Genomic DNA, 18,419 nt, shown 5'->3' with positions numbered 1-18,419 from the left:
AGATTTTAGTAATTTGCCTTTTTCCTTAATCCATTGGTCAAATTTTTGGTTGTCAAATTTTATGGTTTTTTAAAAAATATGGTTTTTAAAGATTTTATTTATTTATCTGAGAGAGAGTGAGAACATGCACGGGTGGGGGTGGGGCGAGGGACAAGCAGACTGAGCTGAGCTTAGAGCCCGACCCGTGGCTCGGTTCCATGACCCTGAGATCACATCCCATGCCGAAATAAAGAGTTGGAGGCTTAACCAACTGAGCCACCCAGGCGCCCCTGTCAATTTTGTTGACCTTTTCAAAGAACTGCTGAATTTCTCTCTCGTTTTTCTGTTTTCTATTCCACTTATCTCTGCTTTAATCTTTATTATTTACTTCTTCTGCTAGCTTTGTTCTTTTTCTAGTTTTTCAAGTTGTAAATTTAGGTTGCTGATGAGATCTTTCTTGTTTTTAATGTAAGTATTTATAGCATAAATTTCCTCCTTTGCACAGCTTTTGCTGTATCCCACAGGTTTTGGTAAGTTGTATTTTCATTTGTCTCGAAGTACTTTCCAATTTCTCTTGGATCCATTAGTTGTTTAACTGTTGTTTAGGGGTGCCTGGGTGGCTCAGTGGGTTAAGTGTCTGCCTTTGGCTCAGGTCATGATCCCAGGGTCCTGGGATCGAGTCCCACATCGGGCTCCCTGCTCAGCGGGGTGCCTGCTTCTCCCTCTCCTTCTGCTGCTCCCCCTGCTTGTGTTCTCTCTCTCTCAAATAAATAAATAAAATCTTTTTTAAAGAGTATGTTATTTAATTTCCACAGTTTTGTGAACTTTCCAGTTTTCCTTTTGTTATTGATTTCTAACTTCATGCTGCTGTAGTCAGAGAAGACACTTTGTAAGATATCTATCTTTTAAAATCTACTGAGGCAATTTGTGTCTGCCCTCCTCTTATAAGGACTTTGTCACTGAATTTAGGGCCCAGCTGGATGATCCAGGATGATCTCTTCATTTCAAGATTCTTGACACATTGACAAAGACCTTTTTTCTAATAAAGTCACATTCACATGTTCTGGGGGTTAGGAAATGGACACATCTTTTGGTGGGGGTCACCACTTAACCCACTATGGTCTACCTTCTGGTCCCTCAAATCCACATCTGTCCCACCTGCAAAATATATTCACCTCATCCCAACATCTTAGCATAAGCATTGCCACCTCAGGAAGGCTCCCCAGCGACGTCTGAGCCGAGATACTCACCCCGGTTTCCGTCCACCAACCCCGTGTGCATACCAGGGCTGCTGGCTTTCATTTAATTCCCATCATTTACCACAAAGTACCTGAAAGTATCTCACCTATCTACCTGCCCACCTATTTCACCCCCTACCCAGCCCAGCCAATCATCCATCCATTTGTGAAATTAAAGAACAGAGTTTCTCTTCGCGAGGAAAGCCTGTTCTATATCTCAGCCTCCCTGCCACCGCACCAGCTTCCCCTCCTGTTAAGGGGGCTTCCCGTGCTCACATCTGGCCCTCCCTCCACTCTCTTCTCCACCACGTCCCATCACGCTATCTGGGAGCATGCAAACCAAACCGAGATTCTTTTTCCTTCTGATGTGAAATCTCCAAACAAAGATGTAAAAACAAAAAACCCAAAGAACCTTAGAAGTATCACTTTCGCAAATGAGAAATGACGTGTTACAGTTTCCATTTGCGGTACAACTATTACCTCATTGAAAGACGAAAGGTTAAGTTTTTTGGCGATGAACTTCTTCAGGTGCAGCACTGTTGCCTGGGCCGAGCAGCGGATCCACTTGCGTTTCAAGCCCCGCAGTTTGCTGCTGTTGCATTCCAGGCAGATGCTCACCTGTAAGAGACAGGCACGGCTGGCAGCCAGCAGGGGCCGCGGCGCGGCGCTCTGAGGCTCTCAGGCCTGCTCAGTCCGGGAAACGCCACAGTGCTGACCTGGTGAAATCAGAGTCCGTTCTGACTTCAACACTGTGGAAAAGGGTTTTACTTTGATCATTTTATGCACGTTATCCTAAATCCGTCCACCATTCTGTGAAATATAACCTAATAGTGTTAATCCTGTCTTATCAACATAGTACTTCAAAGTAAACCTGGAATGATTTACTCGTTGTACACACGGCACTGGTCTCGGAGGGAAATGGACGCAGACTGCCGCCCCCACAGGCTGTGCTGAGTGCTCTGCGGGCATGATGAGGAAGGACACACAGCCCGCAGAGGCGGTGCCCCCGGCTCTGCATGAATGCACCGAGGAAGGCCTCATGAAGGAAGCAGCAGGATACCTGGCCTTGGAACAGGACGGCAAAGGCACTAGAGAAGAAAGGACCCTGGGCTCAGGAGAAAACCATAAGCAAAGGCACAAAGTTTGAAAGTTCAGTTACCTCTTGGACAACCAACAATTCATTGGGGTCACAGAACACGGTGTGTGACAAGGAACCTCAACATAACTAACTAAAAGCGAATTTGGGACCAGGGGGTCCCTGGCAGATGCAAAAGGAAGGACCTGCTCGACACAGCACTCAAGATCGAATAATTCTCCAGTAGCAGCGACAAAAAATGGCACAATCAAACCCCACAAAATTCTGATAAAAGAATTAACAAAGGAGGGATGCCTGGGTGGCTTAGTCGGTTGGGTGGCCGACTCTTGATTTCAGCTCAGGTCATGATCTCAGGGTCATGAGACTGAGCCCTGCGTCGGGCTCTGTCCTGAGCATGGAGTCTACTTGAGATTCTCCCTCTCCCTCTGCCCCTTCCCACTGCCTGCACGTTCTCTCTCTCCAAAAAAAAAAAAAAAAAAAAATAGAGGAATTAACTGAAATATGTAGGTCTAAAATTACTAGAGATAAAAAGAAGGAATTAAAGGGGCGCCTGGGTGGCTCAGTTGGTTAAGCGACTGCCTTCGGCTCAGGTCATGATCCTGGAGTCCCAGGATCGAGTCCCGCATCGGGCTCCCTGCTCGGCGGGGGGTCTGCTTCTCCCTCTGACCCTCCCCCCTCTCATGCTCTCTCTATCTCATTCTCTCTCTCAAATAAATAAATAAAAAATCTTAAAAAAAAAAAAGAAGGAATTAAAAACAAAATACACTATGAATAAAAAACAGGCAGGTATAAAAGATAACCAAATACAATTTGTAAAAACTCAGTGGGTGGCTGAACCACAGATTAGTCTCAGCACAAGACAGACCAGTTTCATGAAAGATCAACTTGAGGAAATTACCTAAAAGAAGTACAGACAGCAAGATAGCAATTAAAATAACAAAACAAAGAAAAGGTAAAGGGGTAACAGACTGAGGAGTCTAACACACATGTAACAGAAATTCTGGAGGAAGAAGGGAGAACAAGGGAAAGGTAAATTTAAGAAATAAATAACGACTAAGGATCAAAATGATGGAGGACTTAAACTCTCAAATTTAGGAAGCAAAAGAAATAAAGGAAACCTACACCACACAGATGTGGGGGAGGCACCAGGAGGGAGCAGCAGGTAGTCCTCCCGATGAGGCCGCTGTGCCTGCAAAGCTCAGAAGAAGGTGAGCAGAGAAGTCACCACTCAAGGGCGCAGATGAAATGAACCGTCTGTAAGCAAAACAGAAACTGACGAGGAGAGGGGACCCCCGTAGGCAGGTGAGCTCGGGGGCAGGACGCCAGTTCCATCTAGATCGCTCAGGGAGTGTGGCAGGTTGGTTTCTTTTTTTTTTTTTTTTAAAGATTTTATTTATTTGACAGAGAGAGATACAGCGAGAGCAGGAACACAAGCGGGGGAGTGGGAGAGGGAGAAGCAGGCTTCCCGCCGAGCAGGGAGCCCGATGCGGGGCTCGATCCCAGGACCCTGGATCATGACCTGAGCCGAAGGCAGACGCTTAACGACTGAGCCACCCAGGCGCCCCTGGTTTCTAATTTTTATTTGGAAGAGCAAAGGGGCATGATTAGTCAAGACGATTTTGAAGAAGAAAAGTAAGGGGGTCTATGCCCCATCAGAAACCACAGCTTAACAGGTAAAATAATGAAATAATTGTAACTCGGTAAGTTCCTTGTGGTTTTGGCACAAGGGAGACAACAGCAGTGGAACAGAACAGAACCGACCCAAGCATGGGTAGAAACCTGCACGTGGTACGATTCTAATCAGCCAGGTGAGGAGGGCCTATTAGCCGATGCTGAGGAGCCAACTGGCCAACCTGGGAGGGAGCGACTCGACCTCCCCTCCAGCTGCACACAAATCACCTGCTGGTGGCTTATAACCTCCCTGTAAAAAGCAAAACTTTAAGATACTTTACAAGAAAACATAGGAGAACATACTTACGACCTTGCGGTGGGGAAATTTCCTGAAATACGAAGGAGAGCCTCGAGGCCGTGCACGGCGAGGGAATGTCAGACCACCCAGTACACAAAGTCCATGACAGAATAAGTAATTTGGTAAAGAGCGGAGGCACCAAGAGAACTGAAACACTTGGGAAGACGCTCAACACCAGTGGAAAAGGCCCCCATTACGGCTCTGTGGACTGTACGCACACGAAGACAGGAATGAGGACGACGACGAGGCATCACGTCTGGGCACAGCGAGTCCTGCTGGGGAGCCATGCCAGTCAGCCCCTCAAGTGTCTGAGCACCTGAGTGACCAGGACGCCAGACAGAAAGGTCAGTGAGCAATGACACGGTGCCGTCCTGCCTGTGCACACGGCAACACTACGTGGTGACATTACGCATCCCCAGACTCTCAGAAACATAACCGTGACTGAAAAAGGTCAGTTGTAGACAGACATATGCTCTGTTTCCTACGGTTTATGGCTACACACACATGTCAACATAAGTCCAGCAATCCAGCCTAGCACACAGTTCTCTGTTCACGGGGTGTAAGAGCCCCGAGCCCTGTGTCCTCCCCAGGTCCCCAGTGTGTCCCACAGGCTCACTTTCACGCATGTCCCAAGCCAAACTCTGGCCACCCCATGCCACCCCCTGCCCGAGCCACAGAGGCTGCCTGGTTGCCTTCCCACCTGGGGAGCCCTGGCCTCCCCGAGCTGAGCCTTCTGCCCCGGAGGCGGGCCGCACCCCCTCCGCCGCAGGGCTCCACACTCACTGCCCCCTCCCTCCTCGGCAGGCCCTGCTGCGAGGCCCTGCTCCAGCCCACCCTCCTCCCTCTTGATACACCTGGAGCTCCCTGACCCGCACATCTTCCCTTGCAGATGGCCGCCTGCTCACAGCTCGGAGGGGGTCGGGGCCCAGACAGGGTGGGTGCTTGGGGTTTGCGGGATGCTGCCAACCCCCCACCCCACTGTCCCACGGGGCTGAGGCTGCACCCCCAGCCACCAGCACCGCACAGGCACATGCCGCATCCCACATCCCACAAACCTGGGAGGGCAGGCATCGACAGACTGGGCCTGGCTCCTCCTCCCTGGGGCCTGGACACCACGCCCAGCTGTCCTGGGCTCAGCACGAGCTTCCCAAGTGAGCAGCGAGTGGGGATGTGGCCACGCTGCCCGACAGTTCAAAGCTCTCACTAGCCCTCCTGTGGCTGTTCGTGCAGGGACCCCCATGGGTCAAGGGCACCTCTGGGAACACTGGACAGCCCATTTGCTCAAAAGCCGGCAGAATGTGGGCCTTATAGGAGGGTCAAATTGTTCTTAAAAGTAAGTGTATATGCTAATTTTCTTATGTTTGCTTTAGTGACTCAGCAGTGCTCCAGAATCTGCCCTTTACTCCAGGCCCACCTGGCAGCAGTCCAGGGTGGGCGCGCTCATGTCCCACGGGCAGAGAGAAAGCTGCTCTGGACAAGGGTGGGACCAGGGCCCGGGGCAGTGGGAGCAGCGGGAGGGCAGGGTGCTGAGCCATCAGGGTGTCTGAGCAACACTTCCAGCTGACTGAAACGTCACAGTGCTCCATGAGGAATAAATTCAGAATAGTGCCAGACACTCCAATTCTCTGCTGAACAAAGACCAAGGGCTGCAGCCCAGCCACGGCTCAAGAGCAGTAAACCCTGACAAGCATCGAGCGTCAGCGTCTGGGCCTGAGGACTCCGGCCTGCTGGCAGACTCGGATTTGGGGGCTCAGACTTCTCTTAGCTGTTTTTCTTTTTCTTCTGCTGATGCTTGGTGTGAAAAGTGCACAATTCAGTCTAGTCATCTGAGTGACAGAAGAAGGAAGGGTTTGTCTTCAAAGTTACTCCGAATTTAGAATTCGATACCCAACCACGTTATCATGCAGACATGCACGGGAAACATGGAGGGACTCAAAGTCCATGACACACACACCCTCTCTGAAAAGAAATGAAGAGGGATGCCTGCCCCTCCAGAGGAAACAGACTCCACAAAAGGGGAAGATGGGATAAACCAGCAGTATAAGCAAAAAGCCCACAGAAACCCATACTACCTTTTGTTAAATCTAAATAATTATTGGGGCGCCTGGTGGCTCAGTTGGTTGGGTGTCCGACTCTTGGTTTCAGCTCAGGTCCTGATCTCGTGGGTTGTGAGATACCAGAGTCTGCTTGAGATTCTCCCTGTCCTTCTGGCCCTCCCTCCACCCCTGCATGCACACTCTCTCTCAAATAAATAAATAAATCTTTTTAATTTATTTATTTGACAGAGACACAGCAAGAGAGGGAACATAAGCAGGGGGAGTGGGAGAGGGAGAAGCAGGCTTCCCGCCGAGCAGGGAGCCCAATGCGGGGCTTGATCCCAGGACCCTGGGATCATGACCTGAGCCGAAGGCAGACGCTTAACGACTGAGCCACCCAGATGCCCTTAAATAAATCTTTTTAAAAATAACTTAACATGCGATTATTCAGGTTTTTCTCTTATGTTCTTCCATACGGTTTCAGTGGCTTCATTTAGCCTCACACAATTCTTGTTAGAATATTTCTAAGTTTGTTTTTTTTTTAAAGATTTTATTTATTTATTCATGAGAGATAGAGAGAGAGAGGCAGAGGCAGAGGGAGAAGCAGGCTCCCCGCAGAGCAGGGAGCCCGATGCGGGACTTGATCCCAGGACCCTGGGATCGTGACCTGAGCTGAAGGCAGACGCTTAACCGACTGAGCCACCCAGGCGTCCCTATTTCTAAGTTTTTATTAGTCATGTGAATAAGGCCCCCCCACGCCTGGGATTATTAACCTTATTCCCTAACGAGCGACACGTTCTACCAGTGTCCCCGTTGATGGTCTTAGGTTACGTCAGACAACGGTGTGACACGAGAGGGACAACGTTCTGCTCTGCCACACACACACACATATCTCTTCTAGGTCTGTGTCCTCAGTGTGTGCCCGGACTCTTCAGAACCATGCTGAGTAACAGCTGATAATGTGCACTTTCTTGTCTCTCTTTTATTTATTTATTTATTTTTTAAAGATTTTATTTATTTATTTGAGAGAGAGAGAATGAGAGACAGAGAGCATGAGAGGGAGGAAGGTCAGAGGGAGAAGCAGACTCCCCGCCGAGCAGGGAGCCCGATGCGGGACCTGATCCCGGGACTCCGGGATCATGACCTGAGCCGAAGGCAGTCGCCCAACCGACTGAGCCACCCAGGCGCCCTTTTCTTGTCTCTCTTATTAATGAGATGATGATTCTAATTTTGGTATGATGACTGCGAGAGCTTTCAGGTTAGGATACTCTATGAAAAATCTCGGTAGACACGGGTATGGGATTGGATCAAACGCTTTTACAGCATCTCTGTGATTACTTCTCCTCTTTTAAGTGGCGTATATACACAGATTCCTCAACGTTGCATTGTTTCTTGTCCTTTAATACATGACTGGACTGTACCTTCTTTGATGTAATAAGTGCACGTGCACAGAATCATGCCTGGCACTGAATTATCCCACCTGGGGAGTGGTGTGGAGAGGGCAGACTTTAATTTTTTTATATTTAAAATGTTTTATAGTGAGCATATATTACTTTGGCAATTGAAAAGAGATTGTAAAGAAGGAAAAACCACAGAGAAGTGTTGGCATTTTAACGTGTCTACTTTCTTGGCTACTCGGCCTTTTCTTTTTAAATGGAGGAAACACCCCAGGGGAGAGTTAGTTTTCTGAAGCCCACTGCAGCGCACGTATGGAAGCATCATCTACCTGCTCGTCACTTCTGTGGTAGTCATTGTCCTCTTCCTGCTTCTCTTCTGCTGCTTCTTTGTTCGAACTGTCATCTGCTTTGGTTTCACCTTTGAGCAAAAACAGAAGATACTGTATTACGAAATCCAGACTGTTAAACCATTATTTTTTTAACTGTACAGCATACTCAAAATGCTATAAAAATTCATTCAAATAAGACAGTTGCACCTTCAAAAGGATACGAAATCGGGGAGAGCTGGTCTACAGAGCACCCGTTAAAACACCTTGTTCCTTCAAGTGCGGGGGTCCCAGGGAGCTGACGTCAGCTGTACCTGGGTCTGCGAGTGTGCGTGGGAGGGCACAGCCAGCAAAGGCTGACGGGGACGGTGAAAGGGGCAGAGAAACCAACCCCCTCCCGCACCCAGTACTATTCAACGCTTAATATAGCAACTACCAACTAGGCATTGCAGGGCTCCTACAGTCTTTACTGCTCCAACGCCACCTTTAAAATGGAGACCCCGTTGTAAGTAAGTGTTTCAACAGGCAAGATCCCTGGCTTCCCAAACAGCCCCCAAATGCCTCCCCCTCCCTCCGCAGGGGTGCAGCACACAGATCCTGCCTTTCCTAGGGGCCAGACAGGACCTCTCCTTTCCTCTAACATTGTTAGAAATACACAGGGCGGTCTAGAAACCTCTCAGGAACCCCTGTGGTTACTAGAAAAACACCGTGGCGTGAAATATTTGAGTAATTTGTTGTAATATGTACAAACTAATTTTACCCTGAAGCAGGGCAGACAAAACTAAAGGGAAGTCTCAGGAGGCCCACCTGCACCGCACCCCACCTCCAGGTACTTTCGGGGCCCCCTCTGTCTCTGGCCCATTTCTCAGCTCTGCCCCAGAAGCGATGGAGAACGTCCGTTCCCAGACTGTACTACAAACTGTGCAGGGGGCACAGGGTGTCCCGAGAAGGGGGCTCACCACAAAGCCCACTCACCGTTCCGATGGGGATCTAGGTGCTGTTTGGCAGAACAGGTCTCCCCCTTGATATCTCCAGGCACTTCCATGCCTAACTTGTGGTAGAATTCCCTCTGTTTTCTCATTTCCGCTATTAAAAATGAATATACACTCTTAACCTTAAGAAGGCAGTGAATCACATGAAAATGCTGTTCACAAATGTTGTGTGAAGAAAACAACCGACGTGGATCGGGGGTTTCGACGGCTGCCGCTACCGAGGCGATGATCTGGACTGCCCCCCTCAGCACCTCAGAGCAGGGCAGGGCCGGTACCAGGCTGGAACCCGCGGCACTGGCAGACGCACAGACCCCTGGCCGCAGCCGCAGGCCGCCCCCCGCCAGGACCGCCATTCTCAGCACGGGGCACAGCAAACGTGACCCACTGACCACAGGCTGCTCAGTGGCGGACTCAGGCTTTCCGGCACCGCCCGCGCCCGGTCACAGCTTAGAAACCAGAGTGCGGCTGATGCACGGTGCCCTTTCACAGCTACCGACGGCCACCCAGGGGTGCCCGGCGGCGGGTGGAGAGTGCCCCCTGGTGTCTGTGGCAAGCCATCACAGCTCGCTGAGTCCCGGGGAGGCAGCCGCGCAGCCCCTCTGCCCCAGGAAGGTTCCCTCCGGAAGACAGGCCAGGCCACCACACTGCCCTCTGGTCTCCTCCTCAGAAGCGAGTCAGTCAGCTTGCTCCCCGCGGCCGGCAGGCCAGTCACTGCTGGCTGCCCGCAGAGTGGGGGCCGGGCCGGGAGACGGCAGGAGCAGCAGGCTGAAACACCGATTCTGACAAGGCAGCTACTGACCGCGACTCCGAAGCGCACACCGGACAACGAAGGTACTGGTCGTTGCTCAGGGCCACGCGGCAGGTAGCAAAGAAAATTTAAACCCAAGTTGCTCAAGCTAAAATCCTACAAATCACACTATGAAAAATACTCATGCGTACCTGACCCCGTAACACCTTGTTGCCCTTTTCCCCTGCACGTTTGTCTTCCCCCGTGCACCCGAGCTCCAGGGCCGGGAATACGCCTTGGTCACACCCTGGACCCACACCGACGCTTCGCAGTGCAATCCCGCAGGAGCGCGCGGATGCAGGGGTAGCAGGCTCAGGCAGAAAGTGGCCGCCCCTCAGAACGGAAGGGACGGCACTGCTAGCCTGCAGACGGATGGGGTGCTGGGACCAGTGCCAAGTGCCAAGCCAGAAGACTGGTCTGGGAAATTTGGGATCCAATAATCATACAAAAGCTGGCTCAGAATAAAGGTGTGAAATGTACTGCTCCCACCAGGTTCTCCAAGGACGACACTGCGGTCCCGCCGGTCGGTGCGAGAGGATGCTCACCGAACGCGGAAATGGGGCAGCTTGAAATACCTTGTTTTAATTCTCAGTAAAAAATTTTCACCTATCAGGAGGAAAAGAAGATTGAAAGTAACGATACTCCATGTCAGGAAGACACCAGCCCACAGATGTTACTTGGGGTGAACTTTCAGCAAGGTAATTTGCTATTTAAAACTATTTAGGGGCGCCTGGGTGTCTCAGTCGTTAAGCGTCTGCCTTCGGCTCAGGTCGTGATCCCGGGGTCCTGGGATCGAGCCCCGCATCGGGCTCCCTGCTCGGCAGGGAGCCTGCTTCTCCCTCCCCCACTCCCCCTGCTGTGTTCCCTCTCTCGCTGTGTCTCTCTCTGTCAAATAAATAAAAATCTTTGGGCCCCTGGGTGGCTCATTCGTTAAGCATCTGCCTTCTGCTCAGGTCATGATCCCAGTGCCCCGCATCGGGCTCCCTGCTCCGCGGGAAGCCTGCGTCTCCCTCTCCCACTCCCCCTGCTCGTGTTCCCTCTCTAGCTGTGTCTCTGTCAAATAAATAAATAAAATCTTTAAAAAAAAAAACACAAAAAAAACACACAAAAAACCCCAACTATTTAAACACTTCCCCACTGGCCCCCAAATTCTGCTGGTGATCTACCCTAAAGCAGTCGCCACACTAGTGCATAAGGAGAGAGGGCTGCACACAGTCGCCGGAGCCTTCTTCACAGTACTGGAGGGCTAGAAACAGCTTAGATACGGGGGCTGGGCCAGCCAGAGGCGGGCCAAGAGAGCCTCAGAACCCTTCTCAACACTGCAGGCAAGATACTACCCACTACTGACAGAGTCAACATATGAGACGACCCTAATTTACTTGCTACCCTGGGATACCGTGCAGCCATTAAACATGATACAGATCAGGGGCGCCTGGGTGGCTCAGTCGGTTAAGGGTCCAACTCTTGATCTCAGCTCAGGTCTTGTGAGTTCAAACCCCACACTGGGCTCCATGCTGGGTGTGGAGCCTACTTAAAAAAAAAAAAAAGATACAGGTCACATATTTTTTAAAGATTTATTTCAGAGAGAGAGAGTGCACGCGTGAGTGCGGGGAGGGGCAGAGAGAGGGAAAGGGAAAGAATCTGAAGCAGACTCCCCACTGAGCGTGGAGCCTGATGCAGGGCTCGATCCCACAACCCCGAGATCACGACCTGAGCCGAAATCAAGAGTCCGACGCACAACCAAATAGGCCCCCAGGTGCCCCAAGGCCATATTTTTGATGTGGAGCAAGCACCACAATATGTCGTCGTGAAAAAGGCAGATTGTGTAGCATGATCTCATTTTTTGTAAAAATTACAAGTTATAATCCTGGTGTAACCAGGATGCTGGGAGAGTCCAGGGGAGTGAGAAACACAGTGCTACACTGGGCATGAGCCAGTGTCCTTCCCTGGCGCTCTCAGCTCCTCCTCAATGACGCAGGCACATATGGGGTCCCACGGCCAATGTCACACTCGGGGGTGAAAGACTGCTCCCCCCCGCCCCGCCTCCGGGATCAGGCACGAGACGAGAACGTCCATGCGCACCACTTAGACCCAACATCCCATTCAGAGCGCCAGCCTCAGGGCTGGCAAGCACCCCATCAGCAAACAGAGCAGACACTGGGGCCGTGTGAGCTAAGCAGCAAAACTGAGATATGACGTAGGTAGGTCTGGGACAGGGGAGAAGGCAAGTGTTTTATGGAAATATAACAGAGTGCATTCTTGCTCTTATTATTTTGAATAAACTGTCATCTGTCAGATGAAGAAAAACAAAAGTTTCACTTTACCTTCACTATTCCTTCTCTGATGCACTTCATTCCTTCATGTGGGTCCAAGTTTCTGACCTATAGCACCTCCTTCTCTCTGAAGAACTTCTTGTATGGTCTTGCAAAGCAGGTCTACTGACAAGTTCCCTCGACCTCTGTCTCGCCGAGAAGGTCTCTACTTCTCCTCCCCTCCTGCGGGACACACAACTCCGGGCCGGTGGTTTCTTCTCTCAACACTAAACACTGCACTCTCCGGTCTCTTTGCTGGCGTGGTTTTGGAGGACAAGCCAGGTGCATTCTTACCTTTGCTCCTCTGTAATAAGGTGTTTTCTCCCTCTGGCTCATTTAGCTTTGATTACTCTGTAGCTTGAAAATGATATGCATAGGTCTTGTGTTCCTGGCGCTGATCCTGCCTGGTGTTCTCTGAGGGTCCTGGGTCCAGGGTCTGGTGTCTGACGTTAGTTTGGGGAGATTCTCAGTCGTTATCGGCTCACGTATTTCTGCTGTTCTTTGTCTCTCTCCTCTGCGTCTCGTGTTCCCGTTACGTGTACCGTACGCCCTTGCGACTGTCCCACGTCCTTGGAGACTCTGATTTTTAGTGCATACCCTCTTGTATTTTCAGACTTGGGAGTTTCTGTTGATAGATCCCCAACCTCAAGGTTCTTTCCCACACAAGTCCTGTTACTAATCAACCTACCTGAGGCTTTCTTCATTTCTGCTACTGTGGTTTTATCTCCAACATTTCTTTCTGCTTCTTTCTTAGGGTTTCCATCCTTCTGCTTACACTACCCACCTGTTCTGGTCCACATTACCCATTAGAGCGCTTAGCATATTTACTGTTTTAAATTCCAGTCCGACGATTCCAACATCCCTGCCATGTCTGTTCTGATGCTTGTTCTGTCTCTTAGCGAGCCTTGTAGTTTTTTTTCTCGTGAGCCAGCTGTGATGTGCCAGGGACAAGGAATTACCGTAACCAGGCCTTTAGTGATGTGGTGAGGGGTGGGGAAGGGGACGGGCTCTGTGCTCCTCTGAATAGGTCTCAGGCTCAGGGAGCTGAGGCCTCCACACTGAACTTCATCAGTGCTCGGTGGGAAGGGGTGGCTGGAGCTGACCGGCTCCCCTTGCTCAGCTAGTTTCCCCGGGGGGCAGGCCTCGTTGGAGGTATTTCAGAATGGCTCCTGAAGTTGCTTCCCCAGCGGGAAGCACTGAGAGACCGTGGCCGAGCTCCTGGGCATGAAGCTCACGATACTGGATCTCCCTGCAGGTTTTTCTCTCTGAATTGTCCAATGGAGCCTCCAGCAATTCCTCAAGCACAGTAGAGGTTTTCGGCCCTGTGCCAGTTCCCAGGGAGGTTTCCGCTCCGGAGTCTCTGCCCTGGGAGCTGGGGCCCCCATACCAGTCTCTCCAATCTTGGGGCAGCGGTTTGCCCTATGTCCACCCCTCTTACAATCTAAGAAAAATGGCTGATTTCTCAGTCTGTTCAGCTTTTTGTTAGGACAGAGTGGCAACTTCCAAGCTCCTTACATGAGGAACCGGAAACCAGAAGTTATGAAATTTCAAAATACGGTAATTATAATTGAGTACAACTTTTTGCACTATAGGCCACTAACAAGAAAAATGGACTCTTTTGGGGGGAACGATACTTAACTGGGGTGAAAAGTTAGTGCTCCTTACCATCAAAACTGGTCACACATGTTCATCTCTACCGAGACTCTACACATTTTCATTTCTGAACATGTCTTTCTACACAGAAACGCTGACATCAGGCCACAAGCACAGGACTTTATGTGGCTCATGCGTCAGCGAGGAGGTGCTCAAGGAACTCTGTGAGCCTCTCCTCCTGCTGCTGGCCCCTGTGACGCCATCACACTGTGGGCTAGTGGTTCCCCACTGAAGAAGGGTGGACTGAAGCCCCACAGCAGCATGGTTAGTGGACTCTGAAAGGTGGACTGCACTCGAGGTCCTGGGCCTGCAGCTGGAGCCCAGAAAACAAGCCTGCTGCAATCTGCATGGGCTTGGCGATCTCCCTCCTCCTTTCACTTCTGAGGGCATGACATCTGCAGGGCCGCGTGACCCCAGCAGGAGTCTCCGTTGTGGAGTCTGCATCGAAGTCGTGCTGACTTCATTACCAAACACTATCAAGTCTTTGGCAAAAGGTAACTTCTGAAGTCATTCAGTGTTCAAGGTGCCTCTTTCCATTCTGAAAATTTCCTCTGCCCTTAGCTCCAAACTGCACACACACACACTTCATCACTACTGAGCCGTTAAGGGCTGTGCGGGAGGGGAAGTCAGGACGCTCAGCCCCACCTCGGACAGGAACTCCGACGCCCGGGCCGGCAACATATGAAAGAGCGGACGGAGCCTACTGCGGACCCCACTGGCTCAGTGACACAGGAAAGATTCACCTCGACAGCGTGCCTGCTGATGAACATGACGTCCTCCAGACATCTTCCATTTTCACAGGCATGGTTCGTTCGTTCAACTGAGCATCCTCCTGATCCACACGCATTCCTACCACCACTGGTTGTAACACGTCTTGGCAGATTCCACTTCAGTTGTACTGAATTAGAAGTTTCTCAACCCCTTGAAGATATTCCCGCCTGCAGTTTTTCCGCGCTGCTCGGAGAGATTTCTTCTTTAGTCACTCCAAGCTCACCAAACGAACAGCTGAGCAGACTGGAGACACCAAAGCCAAGGAAAACCACTCAAAACCGCCTGCCTCGCTTTCTCAGTGACTCCTGATGTTGATTGCAGAAGCTCCCTCCCTGAGAGAAGCTCCTTCTCTGGGTGCATTACCTCCGCTGCTGCGGTCAAGCAAGATTTAATTAACTTACCATCAGTAGACAGCTTTCCTTGTTTGCTAACACATGAGCCAATCAGAAACTCACTTTGACTGCAGCCTCATCTTCATCTTTTATTTCTGTGAAGAAATCCTGCTGTGATGAGATATTCCATTTTAGACTTTCAGTTCTTCCCAAAGGTTGCTTTCCTGTGCATCGGGGGTCCTGTGCGTTCAGTCCGGTGATGAGCGCACTCACGAGGACAGCTCCGAAAAAAAACCATCTACACTTCACTGCGGCTTCGAAGGGCAACATCTGGAGCCCATACTTTCCTTCTTACTTGTTTTGACATGATGCGTATGCACTGACAACAGAGTCTCACCAGGGCACACACAGCTCTCGAACAGCTGCTGGGCTGCAACTGCGTTTCTGAGATCTGCGTGGTGCGGCGGCGAGAGCGCCCCATCCAGGCTGCCGCCTTTCCTGCTCGGTGTTGTGACGTGAAGACAAACGAGACGGGAAAGAGTAAGCACGCTGTATTCCAGCAACACTACTTACGGATGACGGAATTTCAATTACTGTAACTTTCACATCACAAATGTTATTCTTTGACTCTTTCCTAACCATTTAAAAGTATTAAAAAACATTCTTGGCTCATGAGCCCTACAGACAGGCAGCAAGCCAGATCTGGCCTGCAGTTTGCCAACTCCCACTCCAGCCAGTGCGGAGGCAAGAGAAAGAAATAAAAATGCAGACCCCTTGGCCTAGAGATTCTACTTCCAGAATAAAGCCAAATATATCCACCCACACCCACAAAAATTTGCAAAAGCGTGTTCAGCGCATCTCCTCCCCTTCGGCTAAAGCCAAAGATGGGAACGTCCTAAGTTTCGGTCAGGAAGGAGCCCAGGAGCAGACGACCCACGCACCCCGTCAAGACGGGCAGAGCCCGACGTGCTGGGGAGCTCCTCTGCGCCACGCTGGCGGGAGAACCAAGCTGCGGGCCATTCGATAAATTTTATAAAATGTGGCCTCTACAAAGGCAGGTTTTTAAAAAATTATTTAAAAAGGAAACAACAGACAACTGAAAAACGGAGCCTCCACCAGGAAGGCCTCGTCTACAGGGAAGAGAGAAGCGGCTGGCATGCGGACAGCGGCGGGAGCAGACGGCAGCAGGTGCTGCCCCCACCAGGTGAAGCCGGCTTGCCAGAATGGGGCCTCCACCTGAGAAATCAGGTTTGCAACCGTGGGCGCAACCAGCACAACGATGAACTGCAGACAGCCTGTGCCAAAGCTGTTGTGCTGTGAAGGGTTTCCGAGCTGTGATGTTCCTGTGATGAGCCACACGTGGCCAAGAGTCTGAGAAAAGGAGAAGCTGAACGTCTGGTCTGTGAGAAGAGACCCTGGCCCGAAGGGGAAATGGGGCACACCCCCCGCAGAGCAACCTGCCTGGTCAGCAGGATCATCGTCCTCGCACCATGTCCTTCCATTATAACCATGTCACAGGGCATCCCACCCACGGATGGCACCCGGACTCCGTGGGGAGGGGGCAGGAAGTCAACAAGAGGAGCCCAGAACCCACCTGCCCGGAAAGCAGGGCCATTCCAGACTCCCAGGGTGGTGTCGGGGACCACCAATGGGAACACTTGGGCTTCAGAAAGGACAAGGACCCCTGCGCGCTGTGAACACACGCACGCATGTCCATCCACCTGACGTGGCTGGAGGGGCCAGAAAGCCAACTCGGCACGCCGTGCACAGGAGGAGTTCTGCTCCGTGGGCCTCAGGAACCCAGCAGCGGTGCACGGCTCTGCGGATGCGCTCTACCCAGGACACGGGCCGGGCCAGGCCCTGGGAGAGCCAGATTTTACTGCTTCTAATGAATCACAGACGGACGCTGTGCTAGTGCAGGGCGGCGGGGGCGACCGACGGACAGGCTGACTGCACCTGTTCAGATGCAATAACCACCAGAGGTGGGCTTCCCAGGAACAAGAGCCAGAATCCACTCAGGCCTGCAGACGCCACCAGTTCACAGGACCGGGGTGCCCTGAGCAAGTCCAGACTTGGAGACAGGAGAGGCCAGGAGGGGGCCAAACAGTCAGCCCTGGGGCTGACCCAACCTGGATCCGGAATGAAATAAACTGAAACAAACTCGAAAAACGTGGTGTTCTCGAGGCAGTTAGAAATGTTGGCACTGACCGGGTATTTGATACCAAGGGATTACTGTTATTTTCTTAGATCTATAAAGGTGCTGTGGTTACGTGTGTTAAGAAGAACCTTATCTTCTGGGACAGGAAGATGGGCGGGGGCAGTGGATGAAACAGGATTCACTGTGAGCTGGAAAACTGTGGCCTCTGGGTAATAAACACATGGGATTCTGTACGTGGTTCTGCCTGCTTTTGTGTTTAAAATACTCTATAATAATTTTTAAAGGTACTGGCATTTTATTTGGATGTATTCTTTGCCTTAGGACTAAAAAACTTTTGGCTATCAAAAGATGGTTGCCGGGCGCCTGGGTGGCTCAGTTGGTTGGGCGACTGCCTTCGGCTCAGGTCATGATCCTGGAGTCCCGGGATCGAGTCCCGCATCGGGCTCCCTGCTCGGTAGGGAGCCTGCTTCTGCCTCTGACCCTCCCCCCTCTCATGTGCTCTCTCTCTCTCATTCTCTCTCTCTCAAATAAATAAATAAAATCTTTAAAAAAAAAAAAAGATGGTTGTCTCCATCTACATTTTACTCAGGAAACTTAAATTCTTCTTATATAAATGAACTTGTGAATGGTGAAGAAAAGATGAACAACATTATTAAGTTATGTGAAAAGCCAAATGAATATCTTCTGATCTAACATAGTAAGCTGTATTTTAAATTATAACCGTCTTCTGAAACATTACAATGAGAAAACACAGCCCAAAGAAATTCCTAACATATTTTATCTTTGAAAGAAAGTGCACCTAAGTTTTGTCAGCAGGCACTGCCATGTCATCCCACCCCCAGACCCTGAGACCAATGTCCCTCCCCACCGCCCCTATCACCACCCCCACAAAGAGGGACAGCAACAGTCTCTGTGTTCAGAACTGGAGAAAAGTTTTAAAAAGAACGGCCATTTCCACTTTCAGGATATTTATACTACATAGTATTTCTTTTTAATTCTCAATGACATTTGACTTTAAATGCAGTTAACCTTTATCGACACCCTGGCTACTGGTTGCGCGTCTGCGGAGGTATGATGAGGGACGCCGCCCCCACGAGGCTGCATGCTCAGCACGTTCCTCCCGAACGCAGGAGCGGCAAGGCAGAGACAGTGGACGAAGCCGGCCCCACGGTACTCGTGAGTTCAGCACAGTGACAAGACAGGTGGTGCTGTTGCCACAGAGGGGGCCTCCCTCCAGGGCCAGGACCCCACGAGGAAAGTCCCCCAGACGCCGTGCTGCAGACTCTGCGGTCCAAGAGAGACATTCTGACACTCACCTTCCTGAAGGCCTGGAACCAGTTTGTAAACAATGTCCTGCATGGTTCTGTCATGAC

The 18,419-nt window shown here is 50.8% G+C and overlaps 1 protein-coding gene across 4 annotated transcripts in view; it reads right to left on the bottom strand.

The window, feature by feature from the left end:
- PCGF3 (polycomb group ring finger 3) overlaps window positions 1–18,419 on the bottom strand; it is a 55,082-nt gene that overhangs the window by 9,756 nt on the left and 26,907 nt on the right. For 3 of the 4 annotated variants that reach the window (XM_064584071.1, XM_064584070.1, XM_064584069.1), the window contains 4 exons: window positions 18,363–18,418; window positions 9,017–9,127; window positions 8,045–8,133; window positions 1,698–1,835 (listed from right to left, as the gene is read on the bottom strand). In XM_064584071.1, coding sequence (XP_064440141.1) covers window positions 1,698–1,835; window positions 8,045–8,133; window positions 9,017–9,127; window positions 18,363–18,418 — 394 coding nt within the window. The remainder of the gene's footprint in view (window positions 1–1,697; window positions 1,836–8,044; window positions 8,134–9,016; window positions 9,128–18,362; window position 18,419) is intronic. The other variant, XM_064584072.1, reaches the window with a different exon arrangement.

The sequence above is a fragment of the Mirounga angustirostris genome, unplaced genomic scaffold (genome assembly GCF_029215605.1).
Source record: "Mirounga angustirostris isolate CCGP_5_RB_7025 unplaced genomic scaffold, mMirAng1.0.hap1 SCAF_2, whole genome shotgun sequence".
Classification (NCBI taxonomy): Eukaryota; Metazoa; Chordata; class Mammalia; order Carnivora; family Phocidae; genus Mirounga; species Mirounga angustirostris.
Note: the sequence above shows the minus strand (reverse complement) of the source record. Positions and strands in the feature narration are given on the sequence as shown.